This window comes from Chionomys nivalis, chromosome 17, assembly GCF_950005125.1.
Source record: "Chionomys nivalis chromosome 17, mChiNiv1.1, whole genome shotgun sequence".
In the NCBI taxonomy this organism is placed as follows: domain Eukaryota; kingdom Metazoa; phylum Chordata; class Mammalia; order Rodentia; family Cricetidae; genus Chionomys; species Chionomys nivalis.
Window position 1 is genome coordinate 39,808,028 of NC_080102.1, and position 22,421 is coordinate 39,830,448.

Here is a 22,421-nt window from a genome sequence, read left to right on the forward strand (position 1 = left end):
GAAGTACCTAAAATAGTGAAAACAATCTTGGAAGGAAAATAAAGCGTAAATTTTCCAATTTTCTTGTTCATATTTTTTTGGAGGAGAAGCAAGCATACTTGGTGACCAAACATGCTAAAGCAAACATTATGCCATTCCCAATTTCAAAACTACTACAAAGCTATAGTATCACGATAGTGGAATATTGGATAGAGTCAAGAAATAAGTTCACGCACAGTGGTCAAGTGATTTTCAACAAAATGCCAGAATTCAATGACAGAAGAATGGTCATTTCTGTCAACTGAAGTAGGGCAACTGGATAACTGCTCACAAAAAACAGATCTGAATTGTTGTTACTCCGCAAAACAGTCAAAGACTAAATAAAAGAACTAAACTTTTAAAACTCTTAAGAAAAAGACCACCAAAACCCCACTTTGGATTAGGTGTTTATTACTGTAGGATGTTACCAAAAGAAAAAATAAGATGAATTAGACTTTATCAAGAGCCAACTTTTCCTGGGTCTATCTCAGTTGGTAGAGTGCTGATCTAGCATACATGATGTCCTGGGGTCCATGTTCAGTATTATGTAACTTAGGTAGGGTGGTGTACACCTGTAATCTCAGCACTAGGGAAGTAGACACAAGGCATCAGGAGTTCAAGATCATCCTTGACTATATGAGCAAGTTTGAAGCCACTTGGGCTACATGAGACCTTGTTTCAAAAATAAAAAAACACCTTCAGAAAGGTGAAAATTAATGAAAGAAAATATTTGCAATCCATGTATTTGGTAAGGGGGGGCTTAGAATTCTTAATATTTTACAATAAAAAGAATAAAATAATTTAACAATGGGCAAAGAACTGGAATAGACACTTCTCCATAAAATCTGTACAAATGGCCAATAAATACATAGATGCTTAATATTATTAGAGATGTACAAAATCAATCAACAGCAATATAGCATTTCACACCCATCGGGATGTCTATAGTGATAATAAAGACACCTAAGTATGGTTGGTAAAGATTTTGGGAAATTGGAACCCTAATACATTGCTGGTGGGAATGTAATACTATGGCAGTTATCCAAAGGTTAAACATGGAGCTAACATGCAACGAGAACTGAAATCCTATGACCATACAAAGACTTGTATGTGACTTTTCTATGGCAGCATGACACACAGTGAAAAATTGAAAACAAACCCCATGTTCATCAACTGATAAAAGGTAAGTCCAACACAGCAATAAATCGTTAGGCAGTGAAAATGAATGAGGTGCTAACACATGCTGCAACATAGATGAACCTTAGAAATCAAAAGTGTGTGTGATCCCAACTTACCTGCGTCAATGGCACATGGGTAATGGTATCGGAAGGAGCAGCCTTTGTTGTAGCAGCCCAAGGTAGCGCCAGCCTCCTGGCAGTGGGAGCATTTCTGAAAGGAAGAAATGAGCATGTCAGTAACTCCAGACCTGCCCTCTCTTACAGGCTTATCTTTATCTCATCTGTTGGACCTCACCATGGCCTCTGTGGTTAGAGATATCTGTGGTGGTAGGATAGGCTGGTCCATCTCTCAACCACCACTCATTAACCACACCAAGAGAAGAAATCCAGCAGATTGTTTTAAGGCCAGGTCTCATGAATAACTTCAAATCAAACAAAACACACCAAGGCAAGTAAGTGACACTATACACATGGTAGACACACCAGTGGGTGTAGCTACTCTGGTACTACCCTACGGTGGGTATACCAGACCTGCCTGTTTTACCTACTCCCATGATCTACTGGTAAATTCCTGTTATTATGCACTGCCTGTAGATCTTGCTTCTATTTCTGCCATAGAAATCTTGTGTAGGTGGGGAGTTAAAGTATACACACACACAAACACACACTTTAAAATATGGGTTCCTGCACACAAATGATATTTTTATAAATGAATCCCTATTTTAAATGTACTAGGAAACCTGCCATGAATTTCTGGCTAAGCGAGACACTGTTCTCTAATTGCAATGCTCCTCCTTATATGGTCAGAAGCAGGGCATATCTCTATTGCCACTTCCATGTGGCTGCTGTAAGTACTCATCCTGCCAATCCCACCAACATTATCAAAATGTAACCACATGTGGCCCTACTGAGGAAAATATGCAGATTAGTTATCCTTCTTGGGTGTGGCTATGACCCACCCAGAAAATCTAACAGAAGACACAGACACTTGTTCCTGATTCTATGAAAAATAAAGTGTGTGTGTCTCCTTAAACCTTCACATCTGAGCTGGCTAAGCTTCCAGAACACTGGCAGCTGTGGAGCCTAAATGTACACCATGTCTCAGGATGGGATAGTTATGAACATTAATAATGTGTTCACCTGGTAGAACCGGCACACATCCACTGTACAGGTTGGAAAGGTAAAGTAGCAGAGGACAGGACCTAGCATTAGGTCAGAGTTAAGAATGCCTCCCAGAGACAAATGATGCAGAAACTTAAGCCTCCCTCTCAGAAGACCAAGAGGACCAAGCTCCTTTTAGGTGCAAATAATCACTAAATGTTTACCATGTATCCTTGCGCCTATGAGAAGAAAGCAAAGATCATTTAGCCTAGAGTAAACCAAGGTCAGTTAAGAGCACTTGTAGAATCTCCAGGTTATCTACTGTATATGACTCCTTCAGGATAAAAGGTCTCATTGCCAAACCAAAGGAACAAGAGTATAGCCAACCTGTCAGTGGAAAACTGCCAGCTGTTCCTGCTATCTATCTTTTTACTCAAGGTACCCAAACACTCATGTATCCAGAGAGTATGAGTTTCAGGCCCTCTCCATCTTGGAGGACGAATCTCAGTTCATGATAGCCACTGATGAATGAATAAATCAAGTACTTTTCAAAGTCTGCAAGTAAATGTGCTTCTACAACAGTTTTGCCCTTAAATATGGACAAGTTGGAAAACAACAGCATTCTGGAGGCAGAACCAAGCAGATTTCTATGAATTTCAGGCCAGCCTGGTCTATGTAGTGAGTTCCAGAACAGATAAGGCTACACAGTGAGACCTGCCCTTCTGGTACTTTACCTCAAAACAAAACCAACCAAACATAAAACCAGACCACCTTGTTCAGCCTCTCTTGAGTACAGGACAACAGGATCTGTGACAACTGCCTAATCACAAGAAGTCAATCCTGACAAATCCCACTGTGGGGACAACAGAGTGGAAGAATGAGACACTTGGACTCTGTCACACTGCTGAGGACTAACTCAACCAACCCAAAGACCAAGGACCATCAATCTCCAGACTTGTGATGGAACAGCACAGACACACTCTTTTCTTTTCAATTAATTTTACAACTTATAGTCAACATACCCTAATTGATATAGAGAAATCTGAGTGGAGATGGACAAGGAAGGGTTAAGTGTTACAGACTCTACAATCTAAATAACTACATTGTGACTCTTTCACTGCCTAATGATCTCTTACCAGCCAATTTCCTGACCTCTGTTCAGTCCATCGTCACGAAAAATACTAACAGTGCTCACCTCACAGAAACGTTAAGTGTTGAACGTACTAATGCAGAATTGGAATAGTGGTTGGATCAGAGCTGCTGTTCTGTCAGCCAAGATAACTACAGGCCAGAGATACAAGTCCTACTGACCAAAACTTGAACCCATAGAGTGGCCTTGTTACTGCTCACTTTCAGATGATGACAGAGTAGACAAGGGGCTGGGACATGGACGCCTGTTCCCTTCCTACTTCAACATCAGCTGTTCTGCCCCTCACTGAACCTCTCAAAGCAATCTGATCACAAACAGCCCAGTGCTGTGGGAACTCCTTAAGCCAATAACCTTTAAGATACCAACCCACTTTAGGCATGGTCTCATGTACTATAAATGGAGGCAAAAAGTGTGCACTGGTTTCTTGGCTGCCGAATTTGGTTCTAGTTCCCAGGGCACACAGAGGACTACAGATCGCTACTCTGTGAGTTTATAATCAAATAAATAAATCTTTTTTATACTCCATTTCGGGCTATCCTGGAACTTTTGTATGCCAACAAAATGGTGCCCACCATCTGGCATGGATCTACACAAAACATAAAAAAGCCTAAGAAAGCTTAAAAAGGAGGGCTTCTAGAGCCACAAAACAGGGAGCAAAGCACAGCTTCTTGATAGCTTCATTTTTTTTTTTTTCTTCTCCCCAGATAGGCTCTATTTGCTGGCTGCAAGTTTCTTTAAAAGGAGGCTTCCTGGTTTGTGTTAGCATCACGGAATGGCTCTGGCTCTTTTGGGAGGTACTGTTATAGAGCATTTAAATGGGGTTTGTGAGCAGAGGGCAAGTTGCTTAATGGTGACACAGACCCACTGTGTCCCTGGAGCTGGGGCAGAGAGTTTGGCTAGCAAAGCTGGTGGTGAACATGCCTCCAACATGTTGGACTGGGCGGAACAAACAGGGCCGTGGAGTTGGTCCTAGCCACACCCACTTAACGTTTTTTAAAGAAGAAAAAAGCACTCCTGGTCAGAAAATGATTACAAACATACAATAAAGACAGATTAAGATGAAAAGGACCCCTGAATAGGTCACAGTGCTGAATAAATAAATGTACATAGGCTTGGGAGAGAGAAGAAAAAGAGTATAGACAATCATAAAAAGAAAGTTTCAAAAAATAAAGTCTTTAAAGAGACCATAACAGTAATATAAAAGAGTACAGAAGTCATAGATTAAAGGAGTAAAAAAAAATAAGTCACACAAAGATGGAATATACACAGAGAGTCTGAATTACACATATTGTTGTATTTTCTTTGAATTTTTTGATTGCAGAGAAATATTTGCTTCTAGGGGCTGCTAAGCTAAACCAATACATACATACATACATACATACATACATACATACATACATACATACATACACACACACACACAAAAGTGTCTTGACTTTAAAATTTTGAGTCTAAGGACATGTTATTTTGGAAAAGAGGTTCTGCTTTTGCTTCCACAGAAGATGAAAACCTGTGGATTCCTTCCAGGTGGTTTGATGGAACATAACCCCCGGAAAGTTCTCCAAAAACCCTAGAAATACTTCACCCAACAAAAAGCAGGAAGCAGTTTGGAGAAAACTATGCCCAAATTCCCAAAATGATTGTTCATAAATGTAAGTTTACATTTAAACGGGGTTGATTATAAGTGATAAATGGTCACAATTTCTTAAAATAATAAATAGATAAATAAAGGAGATATGATAGAGATGAATACTTTGCATTGGTATGGATCTTTGTTATTGATATACATTTAAGATTGATTTTTGTTATACTGTACATATTTCTGCTCTTGTTTAAGTTATTGTGTTTGTGCAGCTCATTTAAAATATGATGTATAACTAAAAATTACAGATTAATAGTCATTTATAATAGTCAAGCTTTGTAGTCATGTTTGTTAGGTTTTCTAGGTGTATAAAGAACTGTAGAATATGGCATTTAAATAACTTAGGATTCTGTTGACATGAGACAGGATTGCTCCTGGCAGCACCAATCTAAAACCAAGAGAATGTTGGGCACTGAAGACACTCCACTTGGAGCTTGTTTTCTTCTTGGCAAAACTGGCCATTGGGCAAAGAACTGTCCCTGCCTTGACCACTGACAAAATGTACTGTGTCCAGACTGGACAAGCAGGATACAAGAAAAATGACTGCCAAACCTTGCCCAGACAGGATAAGACAGTTTTTAAAAGTTTCCTGCCTCTGAAAATGGTCTATCACTTACTCTAGGCCTTAGCCAAAGTTGGTTACCCCAATGTTGCAAATGAGACTTTGGGTGATTGCCCCAGTTGTCTGTCATTTCTTGTACCTTTTAGAAGTTGCTTGATTGCACTTCCTGTTTACTCAAGTAATATTATTTCCCTTCTGAGGTCTTCGATGTGGTTGAAGACTACATAGTCAGTTACTTTCCTCTTATGACTTAGCCAAGCCATTTTTAATATAAGACTTAAGACTTCTTAGGATAGGATAACTATTGAAACATTTAACATGTTTCTTGTTTGATGCTGTTCATGCTGGTTATAATCCTAATTTATATGTATGTTTTTGCCTCCTTTTCCCTGAACAATACTTGATATTTGTTCTTATTGTATATAGTTTTTTACTAGGCTTAGAACTCTCTTATTTAGACAAAAGGGGGAGGTACTCTGGTAACTCCTTCAGACAATAGCCTTTAAGATACCAGCCCACTTTGGGCGTGGTCTCATGTACTACAAATACAGACAAAAAGCGTGTGCAGGTCTCTTGGCTGCTGAATTTGGTTCCAGTTCCCAGCACACACAGGGGAACGTGGATCACTACTCTTTCTGTAGTCTATTCCCAGGTAAATAAACCTTTGCTACACTCCATCTCGGGCTATTGTGAAACTCTTTTGTACACCAACAGCCCAGACTACATTAATGTCTTGTCTTTTTCATGAAAACAGAGAATTCCTCACCAGAAAATTGCATCAGTAAAATAATATTTTCTTCTTTCAACTAAAAGCATGACATGGAGCTGGAGAGATGGACCAGTGGTCAAGAGAACTTGTTACTCTTCCAGAGGTTCCAAGCTTGGTTCCCAACACTCACATGGTGGCTTAAAACCATCTCTAACACCAGATACAGAGTTCCAGGGGATACCTTTTTCTGACTTTCTGAGGCACCAGGTACTAACATGGTGCACATATAAACATGTAGCCAAAACACTCATATAGATAAAATTTTAAAAGTACTACATTGTACCAAAAGAAGAGACATCCTACAGAAATTATTAGGACACCTTACTAACAGTTAAGTTCAGGGGTCCTCAAAAGTGTAGTCTGAAAACCAGCAGCACCAGGAAGAACTTAAAAAGGACAAATTCTTAATCCATATTCCAAAAAGCCCTCTAAGCAACTGTAGTATATAATGCAGATTCAGAAGCATTAATCAACTCTTTACTTGTAACACAGATCCAGAGATACAATGACTGGCTAGAATCCATGTTTCCTGAAAGCCAGTTAGTGTTTACTAAACTCCTGTACCCTATACAGCAATCTAAAGATTATAGGTATAGAATTGAGGCCCCCAATAATGTTCATCTGAATCCCTAGAATCAGAAACATTTAATACTTTGCATAGGTGGTAAGCCTCAAAATGGAGAGAATGTGCTAATTACCTGGGGATGGATCTATTTTCCACATACATACTGATTAAAAACAAAGGTCCTCTCTCAGAGTGGGGCAGAGCGGTAGGCTTCAGGGAGATGTGAAAATGGGAACAGGGTCATTTGCTGTTGCTGACTTTGAAGATAGAAGGAAGGGCCACAAGCCAAAGAATGTAGGTAGTTGTAGCTCAAAAAAGGCAACAAATAAAATCTTCCCTAAGCTTCCAGAAAAGGAGCAGAACCAGATGACAACTGAATTCCAGAGAGTGGGAGTTGCATTGGGTTTATAACTTGCAGAACTATAAGGTAACAGGTATGTGGTGTGCCAATAGCTCATACATAAAAATTACTGAGACGCTCATGGTGACAGAAGTTACTGTTCACTTTTCTGTTACATTCTCTAATGTAAAAACATTTCTTCCTCATGGGAAAAGCTACAATTTCATTTCCTTTTCATAAAGTCAGTTTTGTTATCACAAGATCCCCAAAGGTGGCACACTGAGTCTGTTTCCAGCGTTTTGTTTTTTCCTAGTTGAAGATGCAGAAGCTAAAGCAAAGCGGATTGCTAAGATCACATAGCCAGGGAGCAATGAACTTGTAACTTTAGCTTCTTTAACTAACCACAAGTTCAACACTGCTCATCCTGCCAATGCTCCTTTTAGCTCCCCTTCACTCATTCAACCATCCCACATTTTACAAGTATCTCCCACCTGATGCTTTTAATCCCAGCACTCATGAGGCAGCATGGTGGACATCTGTGTTCCAAGACAGCCTGGTCTACATAACAAAGCAAAACAACCAAAAGAGAAACTCCAAATACAAAAATTAGAAAATAAAGTACCTCCTATGCACCAATTGTCAAAGACAAAATATAAAAACCTATCTCTATAAAATCTCCATTTGTACATTCTATACCCAAACCTTTCTTTAGCCAGTATAATTTCCAATTAGATTTTTATTCCTTATGTTTTACCTGAAAGAAAAAATAGCTTAATTCTCCCATACTGCAATTATTTAAAGTCTCTGCATAGCAAATGTCCTTGACTTAGGCGAGGTGAGTACAGTGTCAGAACCCAGACAAAACAGACTCCGTGATGGCTTCAGTTATCATTTAGCTCAGGCTAGCCTTCGATTTCTTTTCTTTTTATGGCTATCCTGGAACTTGCTCTATAGACTAGACAGAGATCTGCCTGCCTCAGCTTCCCAAATGCTGGGAATAAAGGTGTGCACCACCATCACCTAGCCCACTTTTCTTTCTTTGAGACAGGGTTTCACTTTGTAGCCTTGGCTACCCTGGAACTTCCTATGTGGGCCAGGTTGGTCTCAAACTCAAAGTTCCACTTGCCTCTTCTAAGTACAAGGATTTGTTACCACCACACCCAACTAGATCCTTTTTTCCAAAAGACACAGCATACTGAACTGATGAAGAAAGGGAAATTTTCATTTTCTTTTAATAGAAAAAGTAAAAATTATTTTCAAGCAACTCTGACAAAAAACAAACATACAAACAAAAACAAAACAAAAAACCCTTCTATTTCTGAACACTGTAACTTGTAAATAAACTACAAATGTCTTAGTTTCTGTGCAGATTCAAACAGACATTCAGCTTGGTCTTTCACAAGTGTTTGTACTGTCTAGAGGCAGGCTCTAGAAGTGGAAAACTACAGGGGTTGAGTCAACTAGGAGGCATCTAATTCTCCTTTAAGGGAGGCTGAAAAGGAAAAACACCACATGACTCTCCACTCCCAGAACAGCACTTCCCTCTGAGATGTAACAGTGACCTGAATAATCGTGCTGCTTAACGAACATCTCTGAGCAGCCTAGGGAGCTGCAGCAATTGGGTCAGAGCATTGTTAGTGTACGGATGCCGATCAATTCTGGGCAAAGCCTGCAGATTGCACCTGTACCACTGTATCCTACAGCTTTCAGTCACCACGGTGTTCTTCTGTTCATACTTACAGTATTTATTCATTCATATTTAGCCATCCCCTAAACTGGGAGGTCTATCATCTCCTGACGAGGAGATGGAAGGAATGCAAGGTCTGCCACTTTAGAGACTTGGAGCAAACTAGTGAAGTTGACTCTTCCAATATTAGTTAAAAAGCTGAAACTTGGAAAAATGTGGGAAAAGTATTCATTTTTGGCTAACAATAAAAAGTTTATATATACCTCCTATATCCAGGGCAGAAACATCTGTTGATTTCACTATGCACTCTTACTAAATGACTGCAACATGGTCTCTATCCAAAGCATTACACTACCCATTATGGTCATAGGAGCATCTTCCTTTGATACAACTCTTCCTTTGATCAATTCTCTTTCCACAGGGCTTAAAAGGGTTGGTCAGGACCATTTAAGCTCTCATTTTTCCTTCCTTGCAGCAAGACACTCTCCTTAGGTTTCTCCATCAAAGTTCTCATCTGGGAGCACACTGTGTTTTGTCGGGCTAAGTTTTGAAAGGTGGCACTCGTGCCAGCCCTAGAGTTGATATATCAGAGCCAACTCAGAGGGCCAAGGAAGTCAGAGCTTTTTCTAGAACCATTTATTTGGTGCAAGAGGTATACAAATGTACTAGTTGCATTCATGCCTCACAAGCTGTTTTACAGGTGTCAATTTTCAGAACCTAGTGCATTTATTAAATGCACAGTTGTGAGTACAAGAAATCAGCTACCAGTCGTATTAGCAGCACTCACTGGTTAAAGGCTACTTTTGTATTTAAGACAAGTTTCCAGGTTTGACTGGCATTTTAGAATGAACATGATTGGTTTAATGTGACTATTATTCAGGACCAAATCAGCAAAGGTCTAGTGATGTGGGATTTCCCTCTGTATGCTGTGATCACCATTAATGAATAAAGAACTGCTTTGAGCCTATAGCAGAGCAGGGAGGGGCATAGCAGAGCTAGGCGGAGAGGACTGGACTGAATGCTGGGAGAAAGAAGGGTGGAGTCGGAGAGAAGCCATGTAGCCCCACTGGAACCAGATGGAACTTTAGCCAGTAAGCCACAGACACGTGGTAATACACAGATTAATAGAAATGGGTTAAATTTAGATGTAAGAGTTAGTCAATAAGAAGCTAGAGCTAATGGGCCAAGTAGTGTTTTAAATAATATAGTTTCTATGTGATTATTTTGGGGCTGGGCAGCCGGGAACCAACTACCAGTCTCCTCCAATAGTCTAGTGAACAAAGGCCAAAAAAGTCATCATATCAACCTTATTTTTGTAAAACAGGGAATTTGCTTTATCTTCCTCATAAAGTTGTGTAAAATCACTGTAAGAGAATCTTACAAGCTACAAAGGAATGTAATTGTTTTGAACTATAAAATTCATAAAATATATCTTTGTACAAATGTTTTATTGATATTCACTAATGTTAAGATCAAGTATAGCATACATTGTATAGCATGTATCGTATAGTCTAGTAAATTAAGACAAACTAAGTTATTTATCTATTAACTTATTTTTAATTTTTTAAGACTTATTAATTATATAAACAAGGTTCTTCCTGCATGTATGCCTTCAGGCCAGAAGAGGGCACAAGATCTCATTACTGATGGTTGTGAGCCACCATGTGGTTGCTGGGAATTGAACTCAGGACCTCTGACTGGTCTAATACAAAGCTGAACAACCAATAGCTAGGCAGTGCTCTTAACCTCTGAGCCATCTCTCCAGCCCCAACTTATTTTTTTTTTTCTACTTACATCAGTGCCTAAAATAAGCAGACCATGGGGACCTGCTGGTTTTATAACAGCCTTTTATAAGTGAGGCATTTCATCTTTCTAAGGATGAGAAAAGACAGCTCCTGCCAGCTTCATTCACACTCCTACCAACTGTTTACTTTCATGGAACTTCCTCTGAGGTCTTCTTAATATGGTTGACCAATCCATATTAAGATTTTTTTTTTTAAGTTTCTTGAAGCATTTTGCATTTGAAGATATTTAAACAGGGACAGAAATACACTTGAACACATAACAAAATAGAACAATTAACAGGAGTCCACAAACATTAAAAACTATGTAAGAAGGGCTTACTGAGCTCAATCTGGGCAACCTGAGTTCTGTACGTCTTGTCAGGCTCTGCAGACAGTACCTGAATATTGAGTGATAAACAGACCTGCTGCTGTAGGAGGAGGCTGTAGGAGGCCACTTGGCCACTTGTTTGTTTCCTGGCCGCCCAGATCCCCGAAATATTAATAAAGAAATTTTATTAATTAAAACACTGCTTGGCCGGGCAGTGGTGGCGCACGCCTTTAATCCCAGCACTTGGGAGGCAAAGGCAGGCGGATCTCTGTGAGTTCGAGACCAGCCTGGTCTACAAGAGCTAGTTCCAGGACAGGCTCCAAAACCACAGAGAAACCCTGTCTCGAAAAACCAAAAAAAAAAACAAAACAAAAACAAAAACAAAAAAAAAAAACACTGCTTGGCCCATTAGCTCTAGTTTCTTATTGGCTAATTCTTACGTCTTAATTTAAACTATCTCCATTAATCTGTGTACTGCAACGTGGCAGTGGCTTACCAGGTACAGTGTCTGTCTCTGGCGGCTCCATGTTGTTCCTCTGACTCCGCCACTCTTCCTCCCAGCATTCAGTTCCATTTTCCCTGCCTACCCAAGCTTTGCCGTATCAACAGGCCAAGGCAGTTTCTTTATTCATTAATGACATTTATAGCACACAAAGGGGACTCCTACATCAGGTACCAGTGCCCTGCCACTACTGCAGCCACAGGTCTTCAGCTAGCCTCACTCTTGTCATACAGCACTACTCACTAATGCTAGACTGTAGCTGATGGAGACCCTAATGCTACAGGAGCCAAAGGATCAGATGTACTACACATAACCAGGAATCTACCAACCTACCTGCCCTACCTCCTCCAAATCATCTGCTTTCCACAATGATTAGCAGAGGACAGAACACTTGTACACCTGTTTTAGTCTAACCATCATCTTTCAAAGAAAACAAAATGTAGGAACAAGGGCCAACAAGGACAGTTACTGGGTTTGGGATAGAGGGAGTCCTGGTATTGGAGGCGGAAATGCACACAAGAGGCTGACCTCAGACCAAAGGTCACAGGACCCAAGAGATGTATTGTGGTGTGATGTAAAATATTATTTTAACTATGTAAAGATGTATTACATTTGTTTATATTGCATTTGTTTAACTATGTAAAGAAGTTATTGTACTTGTTTTACCTTGACTGCCTAAGGAACCTGACTGGTCTAATACAAAGCTGAACAACCAATAGCTAGGCAGTAAAGGAATAGGTGGGGCTGGTGGGCAGAGAGAATAAATGGGAAAGAATGAGAGGAGAGGAAGAAGAAAAGAAGAGTATGAGGAAAAAAGAGAGGGGCACACATGTGGCCAGAAACCAGAGCCACTAGCCAGTCCAACATGAGAAGCAATGAAAGTAAGATATACAGAAGGAAAGAAAGGTAAAAAGCCCAAAAGCAAAACATAGATGAAGAGAAACAGGTTAAGTTATAAGAGCTAGCAAGAAATGAGCCTAAGCTAAGGTTGAGCATTCATAACAAGTCTTTAATGTCACAATTTGGGAGCAGGTTGGTGGCATAAAAGAAAAGCCTGCTACAGTGGTCAGCCCTGGTATCCGGTGGTGTAAGGAGATCTCTTCAGCATTAGTGCAACAATATTTTGAAGAGGCAGCTCACACACACCACTTGCTTTGGACACTTCTTTTTCAAGAAAGATTCCATTATCAACCAGGGCAATTTGGACTTGGAAGTAAAATCTCAATGAGAGTGAAGAATAAATTAAATCTCTAAAAAGTCTTTCTGAGTAACTGAAAGTAAAGCTAGAAACACAGTCTATCTTCCTGTTGAAGAATACAGATCTTCTGAGCTTAGATGCCAATGCAGCTGCTCCGCAGGGCAGATGCGATGAAGCAAGCCGCCAGGTCAGACATGCTGAATCTTTCCCGGTAAGACTGGTGCTACACAGATTATTAGAGATGGGTTGATTAGGATATGAGAATTAGCCAGTAAGGGCTAAAGCTAATGGGCCAAGCAGTGTTTAAAAGAATACAGTTTGTGTGTTGTTATTTCGGGGCATAAGCTAGCCAGGTGGCCGGGAGCTGGGTGGCAGGAACGCAGCCCGCAGCTCCTACAACAAAAGTGGTAGGTGTGGTGGCATAAAACTTAAATCCCATCACTTCAGAAGCAGAAGCAAGCAGATTAACTCAAGGCCACCCTAGTTATAGCTAAGGCTATAAAATTACACTCTGTCTCAAAAAATAATAAAAATCAAATCATAGTTTAGTAAAAAAGGTGATTCTTTAAAAACAAAAAAAAGATCAGATGAAGAACAGAAATAAGAATCCGAGCTAACATTGGGATGTGGAGTTGCACTGTTCACGGTAGCAGTACCTCTCCAGAAGGACTAATACTTGGCCTTACTTCTCTCTGACTTTGTGAGCCTGCTGTGTTTGTATGTTTGTCTGTCTTTAAGTCAGTAACATGGAGATGTATCTCCAGCTGAGAAAGATGAGGGGGAATCTTTTGTTATATGAAGACATTGGTCAACAAAAACTAACAGTAGTATTCCTAGTCACTTTCTATTACTTTCCATCCCAGCAGCTGGAGACCAGGTTGGAAGGGAGGACAGGTAGTTTGCAAAGTGGTCTACTGCTAGAGACTAAGGTAAACCAGGCATGCTGTCCCACAACACACTTCCTTTGTAGATGTTAAACATTTTTACAGGTTCCACACAATACCTTTAACTATGCTCAGTCATCCTGCTTTAGTGTGAACACGATGAATGATAATATACACACGTGAGATTATGCCAGGCACCAGTAATTATTCCTAACAAGTTGTCCATGAAAGGGAACGCTCATGATTATCACACATGGACTGAACGTCAACTGCCATTATAACAGATAGAGGTACTAGCCACTTGTGGGTTTTAAATGCTCTGCCATTCGCTAACTCCAATTCTCTGCAGTTTATAGTTTTCAGGATCAGCAAAAATAATTTTCAGAAGGTTTTTGTTTTTCTTTTCTTTTCTTTTTTCTTTTGTTTTTCTAGACAGGGTTTCTCTGTGAAACAGTCCTGGCTGTCCTGGAACTCACTGTACAGACCAGGCTGGCCTCAATCTTACAGAAATCCACCTGCCTCTGCCTCCCAATCTAAATCCACCGCCAATCTAAAGCAATTTCACAAACAAAATGCATCCACTTGTAACAATTTAAGGTAAATCCATTCTCCATTCCTTCTAGATATTAAAACATTACTCAGAAAGGGTTGCTTTAATCATGCTTCTCTTACACAAAGTGTACCCATGTTGTTATGCTAATACATTGTGAGAACCATGATTATTATGTCTCAATACAGGCTTCACTAGTGATGTTCTGTGAGCGACACCCAGTTGGTTTGTTTCTTAATTAGTTTGTATTTTATCTTACCCACAGGTATAAATACTTTGTTAAAATAATTTTAATTTTACAGCCCAGTAAGAAAATCACACAACCTCTCTGAAAGTATGTTTTGTCTACGTAAGTTTTTTCCATGTTAAGAGGTTAGAAAGGAAGGACTCTGGAGGAAGGACTAAGTTTAAGGCAGTAATCAGCACTTTTCCTCTGCAAACTGAGAAAAGGCTGAACCCAGCAGGAGCAGCAACCAGCAGCAGCCCGTGAGGAAGAGAGAACATCTTCTAAGTGTAGAAATACATCTTATAGACAGAGCTTAAAAACTTAGACCTCTAAGCTTCTTATTTTTCTTTTACCCTTTGTTCAAACAGTGAAGTGGCTGGGTAAAAAGAATGGTTATGTTTTGTGCTTTGTGAAGCTAAAAGATTCAGATGAAAGCTGAAATCACCAACCAGGGAAGTGACTCTTTATAGCACTGTTTCTTTCTAGGGCTCAGTCCACCTGTGAGCTCAGTATACATGTCCAGAAAGCCAATTACTAAGCTGCTTATGAGGCACCCAAATAATAATGACTATGTTTTGACACACTATCTGCCACAATCAGACACCTGTAATAAGATTTCTAACCTATGAAGACACTACTGAAACACAATCTCCAAAGACCATCCCAATGTTCTGCACTAAGAGCCTTTATTTTTGACTCTCTGTATACTTACATTTTCATTTAATTTCCCCTTTTTTGCCCAGGCCACTGCCTATCTCCCCAACACTGTCATCTCTGTAAACTTTCACCTGAGTAACTAAGACTTTATAATCATCTCCTAGAAGTCCCATCCCTAAATATAGGAGCTAAATAATGCATGAGGAATGAGTTTCCATCCTCTCCATACTTCACAGCTGGAATTAAATTTCAACACTGAAATGTTGGGAGACACTCAACCATATGGAAATGGTAGCATATTTAAAAGCTACTGCCAATAAAACTGCCTATATATCATGGTTCCCACACTCCATTAACCCTTGCCCCCAGCCTCATAGCCAGGCCTTAGGGACCATCACTTGATTGTGAAGTGATAATATGAGGTACATTGAGCACATTTCAGGTCACTCTGACTTTCACAGGCATTCTCACACAAGGCCCTTTTATTCCTGGTAACCTGTATTGGAAGGCAAAAGCTTTCAAGAGCACGGCAGTGCTAAAGTCTGTGACCAACTCACCAATACTAAGTTCTCTGAAATGACATCTTAGTTTTTCTAAGTATGATTTTGCCAATTGCAGCTGCCCTTCCCAAAGTGAAAGGTGTATCACAAATGAAGACTAAGGATACAACACTTGGAGACTGCACACCTCCAAATGTAATGATTACAAGTTCAACCCACTACACTTCGTTATGTTTCAGACTCTCCCAGGAAGAAGACAGTCAGTAAAAAGCCAAGGGTACTTCAACAGATAAAGAAAAGGGAAACTTCCAAGTAACATGACAAAGTTAGAAACTCAGAATGATTAAAATGTCTCTCTTCATTTGTTTTCTGTCATTTGTATGTATAGTGTACATGCATGTACTGGGCCAAGGATCAACATCCAGTGTCTTTTTCTCCATCTTTTCTTTGCGGGGGGGGGGGGGGGGAGCAGGAGAATGGACATCAAATCCCAAGAGTGGAATTATAGATACTTGTGAGCAGTCATGTGGGCCCTCTGGAAAAACAGCCAATACTTTAAACCACTGAGCCATCTCTCTAGCACAATATCTCCTGAAGGGGGGCGTGGTCCACAGGCTAACTGCTAATGACTACTACTGCCTGAGATGCATATGGGAGAGAAAGGAAGCAACAGTGAGACAGCCAGGAGAAGAAGCTGGTCGGATTAAAAATGAAGAATGCAATGTACTCTTGGATCCCAAGCTTTTGAGGGCACAGTAGAAGAACCTGGGAAAGCAAGAGACTATGGATCTTGATGTATACTAATATATACTGATTTCATCTGCCACTAATTCTTAAAAACACTCAAGTCAATCCAATAGCAGAGGGTCTAAGTGTGTAGGACTCTGGACAGGGCAGACTTAGGCTCAAGTGACCTTCTTGGTGCTTACACAAACTCATACCACCAAGGGACCGTGGCTTCACAGCATTTATACAGGTGTTGACATAAGCTGTTGACAAGCTACAATGCCACTTGGCTGAAAAGAAATTAGGAAACCATCCATAAGAACCCTTCAACAGGAAATGATCACACTTTTAACATACACAAGAGGTATTCTTGAACTAATAGAGATTAAGATACAAATCCTTGTTTGCTTCACAATTGTTCTTCCTCCAAGACTTCCTGTTTTAAGGAATGGCACTGCATACTGGTGGGCTGTTTTCATTCCCTCTAAAGTGTTCTCTGATCCCAAGGCCGACTCTTCATTCTCCTCTCAGATTCTCAGAAAGATTTTCCTGGTCCTATATAGCAGTCACCTAGTCTTCATCACATGGCTTCATTTCACTTTCTTGAGATGATTTATTCCTGGCACATAATGAATCCTGATTAGATACTAGGAGGATGAATGGAGTATTTTGTGCTAGTAAAGCAGGACAGGCATGCATACCCAGGTTTCAGAAAGATAACCTCAGGGACTAGAGAGTGGGCTCAGCAGCTAAAAGCACTTCTTTGCATACATGAGGACTTTCGGGATTTGGATCCTAGCACCACATTCACAAGCTGGGTGGTGCCATGATCCTCTTGCCTTAGTCTGCAAGGTGTTAGGATTACACCATGCTTCACCTTCAATGTGCTTTCAAGAATAAAGGTGAATTTGAGTATCCAGACTTGCTTTCTGAGATGGGAGGTGCAAAGTCTCAAACTACTAAATAGTCTTTGTGCAGAGGAGCTGTCCTTTTCAGAGTATTAATATACTTTTATTTCTACAACTCTACAAATTCAACAAAGGGAATCATCTAGCAATTATCATTTTGCTTCTAATTATTACCCTGCTACAGCACTTTAAAATTTGGATGCACACCTTCCTGAGCCTGGATGGAGGGGGGAAAGGGCCTTGGACTTCCCACAGGGCAGGGTACCCTGCCCTCTCTTAGGACTGGAGGGGGAGGGGGAGGAGGGGAGGAAGAGGAAATCTTGAATGGTATTATTTATAAGGCAATAAAAAATAAAAAATAAATTAAAAAAATAAAACTAGAAGTCAACAGCAATACTAATTCCAGAAAACCCACAAACATATGAAAATTAAACAAGCAGGGGCTGGAGAGATGACTCAGAGGTTAAGAGCATTGCCTGCTCTTCCAAAAGTCCTGAGTTCAATTCCCAGCAACCACATGGTGGCTCACAACCATCTGTAATAGGATCTGGTGCCCTCTTCTGGCCTACAGGCATACATACACACAGACAGAATATTGTATACATAATAAATAAATATTTTTAAAAAAAGAAAATTAAACAATGTTCACCTGAATCATCAATGGGTCAAGGAAGAAATAAAGGGGGAAATTAAAGACTTCCTAAAATTCAATGAAAATGACCACACAACATACCTAAATTTATGGGACACAATGAAAGCAATGTAGAAAGGCAAGTTCATAGCACTAAACGCCTACATAAAGAAGCTGGAAACATCTCACACTAGTGAATTAACAGAATATTTGAAAACTTTAGAACAAAAAGAAGCAAACTCACCTAAGAGAACTAGATGGAAGGAAATAATCAAACTGAGAGCTGAAATCAACAAAATAGAAACAAAGAAAACAATACAAAGAATCAATGAGACAAAGAGTTGGTTCTTCAAGAAAATCAACAAAATAGACAAACCTTTATCCAAACTAATCAAAAAGCAGAGAGAGAATATCCAAATTAACAAAATCAGAAATGAAAAGGGGGACAAAACAACAGACACGGAGGAAAAATAGAGGATCATCAGGTCATATTCTGAAAACCTGTACTCCACAAAATTGGAAAACTTAAAGTAAATGGACAACTTTCTGTATAAATATTACTTACCAAAATTAAATCACGACCAGATAAGCTAATTAAACAGACCTATAACTGCTGAAGAAATAGAAACAGTCATCAAAAGTCTCCCAACCAAAAAAAGCCCAGGAACAGATGGTTTCAGCTCAGAATTCTACAAGACTTTCACAAAGAAGAATATCAATACTCCTCAAATTATTCCACACAACAGAAACAGAAGGAACACTGCCAAACTCTTTTTATGAGGCTACAATTACAACCTTCCTCAAGACCCAGTAACACCACTTTTGGATATATATCCAAAGGATGCTCAATCGTGCCCCAAGAACATGTGCTCAACTATGTTCATAGCAGCTTTGTTTATCATGACCAGAACCTGGAAACAACCTAAATGTCCCTCGATGGAAGAATGGATAAGGAAAATGTGGTATATTTACACAATGGAGTACTACGCAGCAGAAAAAATGACGGCTTGAATTTTGCAGGAAAATGGATGGAGCTAGAAAACATTAGTTTGAGTGAGGTAATCCAGACACAGCAAGACAATTATCACATGTACTCACTCGTAGGTGGTTTTTAAACATAAAGCAAAGAAAGCCAGCCTACAAACCACAATCCTAGAGAACTTAGACAACAATGCAGAAACTAAGAGAGACTCACATAGATCTAATCTACATGGGAAGTAGAAAGTAGAAAAAGACAAGATCTCCTGAGTAAATTGGGAGCATGGGGACCTTGGGGGAGGTCTGAAGGGGGGAGGAGAGAAGGGAGGAGAGCAGAGAAAAATGTAGAGCTCAATAAATATCAATAAAAAATGCAAAAATGTTTTAAAATTTTATTTTTGTATAAAGTAACTTTTAATAAAAACAGAGGCCTGACAACTGAACCAAAAAAAAAATTTTTGAACGAAATGCTGGTAGTGGTGGATCCCACTTCTATCAAAGGGATTTCTATCTTTTGAGATTCAAGTTGGTTTGGAACTTTGTTCATTTGCACCAACTATGGGGGAGTTTGTAAGTTCTCTTTATTCATTTCTTGACAGTATGTGCCAACATTTTTCTAATTAGGCATCAGATCCTAAGTGTCTACAGCCCAAATAAATCTACCAAGCCTGGCTTACTTCATGAATCAGGAGTAATGTGGCCCTAGGCCATCACTGTATCAGATGTAGTCCTGTCTTCTTTGTATTTTCCTGTATCTCCTGTTCCCTGTAAGCGAAACTATGCCAGGCCGTTAGAGAAAACATGCATCCATAGCTTCAGTTCCTACTTCAAAATCCATTTGACTAAACAGTAAAGTAGTGAACTTTGTCTCGTTCCAATTGAACGTTCAAAGGCCTTAAGCTGCATTCTAGGAATTCTGGGAAATAGCTGCTACTGTGCAAAACGGATGGGTCTTTAGACCAGTAAAATGACTGCTTCACCTCAGTTCTCACCACAGTCAAGTAGGATGTTAGTTTCCTAATACTATGCTGTGAACTATCTTGTGAGGATTACAAAGAAACCCCCAACAGTCATAGTTTTGTTCTGACTGTTATCTAGCTGCCAACACTAACTTCAAGCTGGCTATGTACCCAAGCATGACCTAGAATTCTTGATCCTCCTCCCAAGTACAGAGTATGTGACACAAAGCTCATCTGGAAAACAGTAAATTGCCCTTCCTATCCCCTCTTCCAATTACATCATAATGTAGCTTATGAGATAATAAGAATAACAAGTTCTTTGCTCTCTTTTCAAGGCTTTTCTCTGTGGGGACTTTCTTTAGCCATACCTTATGATTTCCTATTTTACTTGGCTTGGATGTAAAAATTTACATTTGCCGGGCAGTGGTGGCGCGCGCCTTTAATCCCAGCACTCGGGAGGCAGAGGCAGGCGGATTTCTGTGAGTTTGAGGCCAGCCTGGTGTACAAGAGCTAGTTCCAGGACAGGAACCAAAAGCTATGGAGAAACCCTATCTCAAAAAATCCAAAAATAAAAAATAAAATAAAATAAATAAATAAAAATTTACATTTTGGTGGTGGTGGTGAGATGGCTTGGTGATAAAGGCACTAACTGTCAAGCCTGATGACTTAAATTCAATCCCTGGGACCTATGTGGTAGAAAAAACAACTCTTGCTTCTCTGAACTCCCCAGTAGTCTATGATACCTCCCTTCTATTAAAGGTTAATTTTAATTTTTCAAGTTTACTATTTTTACATTTATTTCAAAAGCTAAATAAAAATAATAATCAGTTGTTATTTAAAAACTCTATATTAAAGCATATTGCTGACTTAATCAGGTCTTTTGAACTAAAATGCTTCCATATCTAGTTTTTCTTTTTTTTAAATATTTATTTATTTATTATGTATACAATATTCTGTCTGTATGTCTGCAGGCCAGAAGAGGGCACCAGATCCCATTACAGATGGTTGTGAGCCACCATGTGGTTGCTGGGAATTGAACTCAGGACCTTTGGAAGAGTTGGCAATGCTCTTAACCACTGAGCCATCTCTCCAGCCCTAGTTTTTCTTCTGTTCACAACACATCAATTATAAACTTTTCTCCTCTTTTCCATTACTGGTGTACTTCCATGTACCCTGTTGTCCACCCCAGCCACTTGCTCGAAAAGCTAGAACCTTAGCAGCTATACCTAGGCCCCTGCACTTACCTTTAGCTGCCCTATCTAGCTAGTATAAAATCTGTCCAGTATAAACCCTAAAACATTTTGAGTCTATCCCCTCTGATTTTCTTTTCTCCTTCATATTCAGATGGCATCAAACACATTCTTTCTAACTTCTCTACTTGCCACTCACTTCTTCCTTCCTTTCTTGAGCTTCTTCATTACACAAACCTGGCCATATAGTTCCTATTTTTATAAATCTCTCTAGGTGTATGGAGATGTCCATCAATTGAAAGCCATTAGGATTACCTTAAAGCACACTGGTGCCCTCTAGAGTTCACACTTCATTAACTGAGTAGGGATTAGACATAGGTAGAGAGGTATTTGCCCTGATATAGCACACACTCAACAGTTTGAATCTCCATTATAATACTAGTATTTTGAAAACTTTTACTTAAAAATAAAGCACCTTTATTCCTAGCATTGAGGAGGTAGAAGCAAGTGGATTCTGTGAGTTTGAGGCCCACCTGGCCTACTATTTATAGTGAGTTCCAGGACAGGGCTATATAGAAAGATCTGCTTCAAAAAACAAAACAAAAAAATCCATTATAGACTAAGGATATAGCTCAGCGGTAGATACTTGAATAGCATGTACAAGTCCCTGGGTTAAACAACTTCATTACCAGGCAGACTCTATTCATCCTTTGATAGATCTTCTTGACTTAAACCTCACTGAAAACTCCTCACAGAAACACTCAGAGCAGTGCATCCTAAGAGATTATAGATGAGGTCAAGCTGAAAATTTAAATTCACCACCACAGAGTTCCTTGAACTTTCTTATATACAGAGATTAATGGCTTTATCGAATTTTTGTTTTGTTTTGCTGTTTTTCAAGACAGACTTTCTCTGTGTAACAGCACTAGCTGTCCAGGAACTCACTTTGCAGATGAGGCTGGCCTCAAACTCATAAAGATCCTCCTGCCTCTGACTCCTGAGTACTGGGATTTAAGGCATGCACCACCACACCCAGCCATGTGTCTTTGTTTTTTGAGACAATGTCTTACTATCATGACAGGACTGGAACTCACTATGTAGATGGGGCTAGCCTCAAACTCACAAAGATTCATCTGCTTCTGCCAAAACAAAGTCAGTCAGTTGTGACAATGAATGTTAATTAAAATCCCTGCAGTTGGGAAGCTGAATCAGGAGGAACAGGAATTCAAGGACAGCCTATGCTACATAGATCTTGTTTCAAAACAAGAAAGGAAAGAAGTATTAACATGAAAGCCAATTAATCTGACTTTTAAGTATAATAAAATGCCATTACTTTCTCTTCCTTTTCCCATTTTACTGACCAAGAATACAGATGTTCAAGTGTTCTG

The 22,421-nt window shown here is 39.6% G+C and overlaps 1 protein-coding gene across 5 annotated transcripts in view; it reads right to left on the reverse strand.

The window, feature by feature from the left end:
* Tcf20 (transcription factor 20) overlaps positions 1 to 22,421 on the reverse strand; it is a 169,348-nt gene that overhangs the window by 16,772 nt on the left and 130,155 nt on the right. For all 5 annotated transcript variants that reach the window (XM_057791731.1, XM_057791730.1, XM_057791732.1 and 2 more), the window contains exon 3: positions 1,314 to 1,407. In XM_057791731.1, the coding sequence (XP_057647714.1) occupies positions 1,314 to 1,407 (94 nt within the window). The remainder of the gene's footprint in view (positions 1 to 1,313; positions 1,408 to 22,421) is intronic.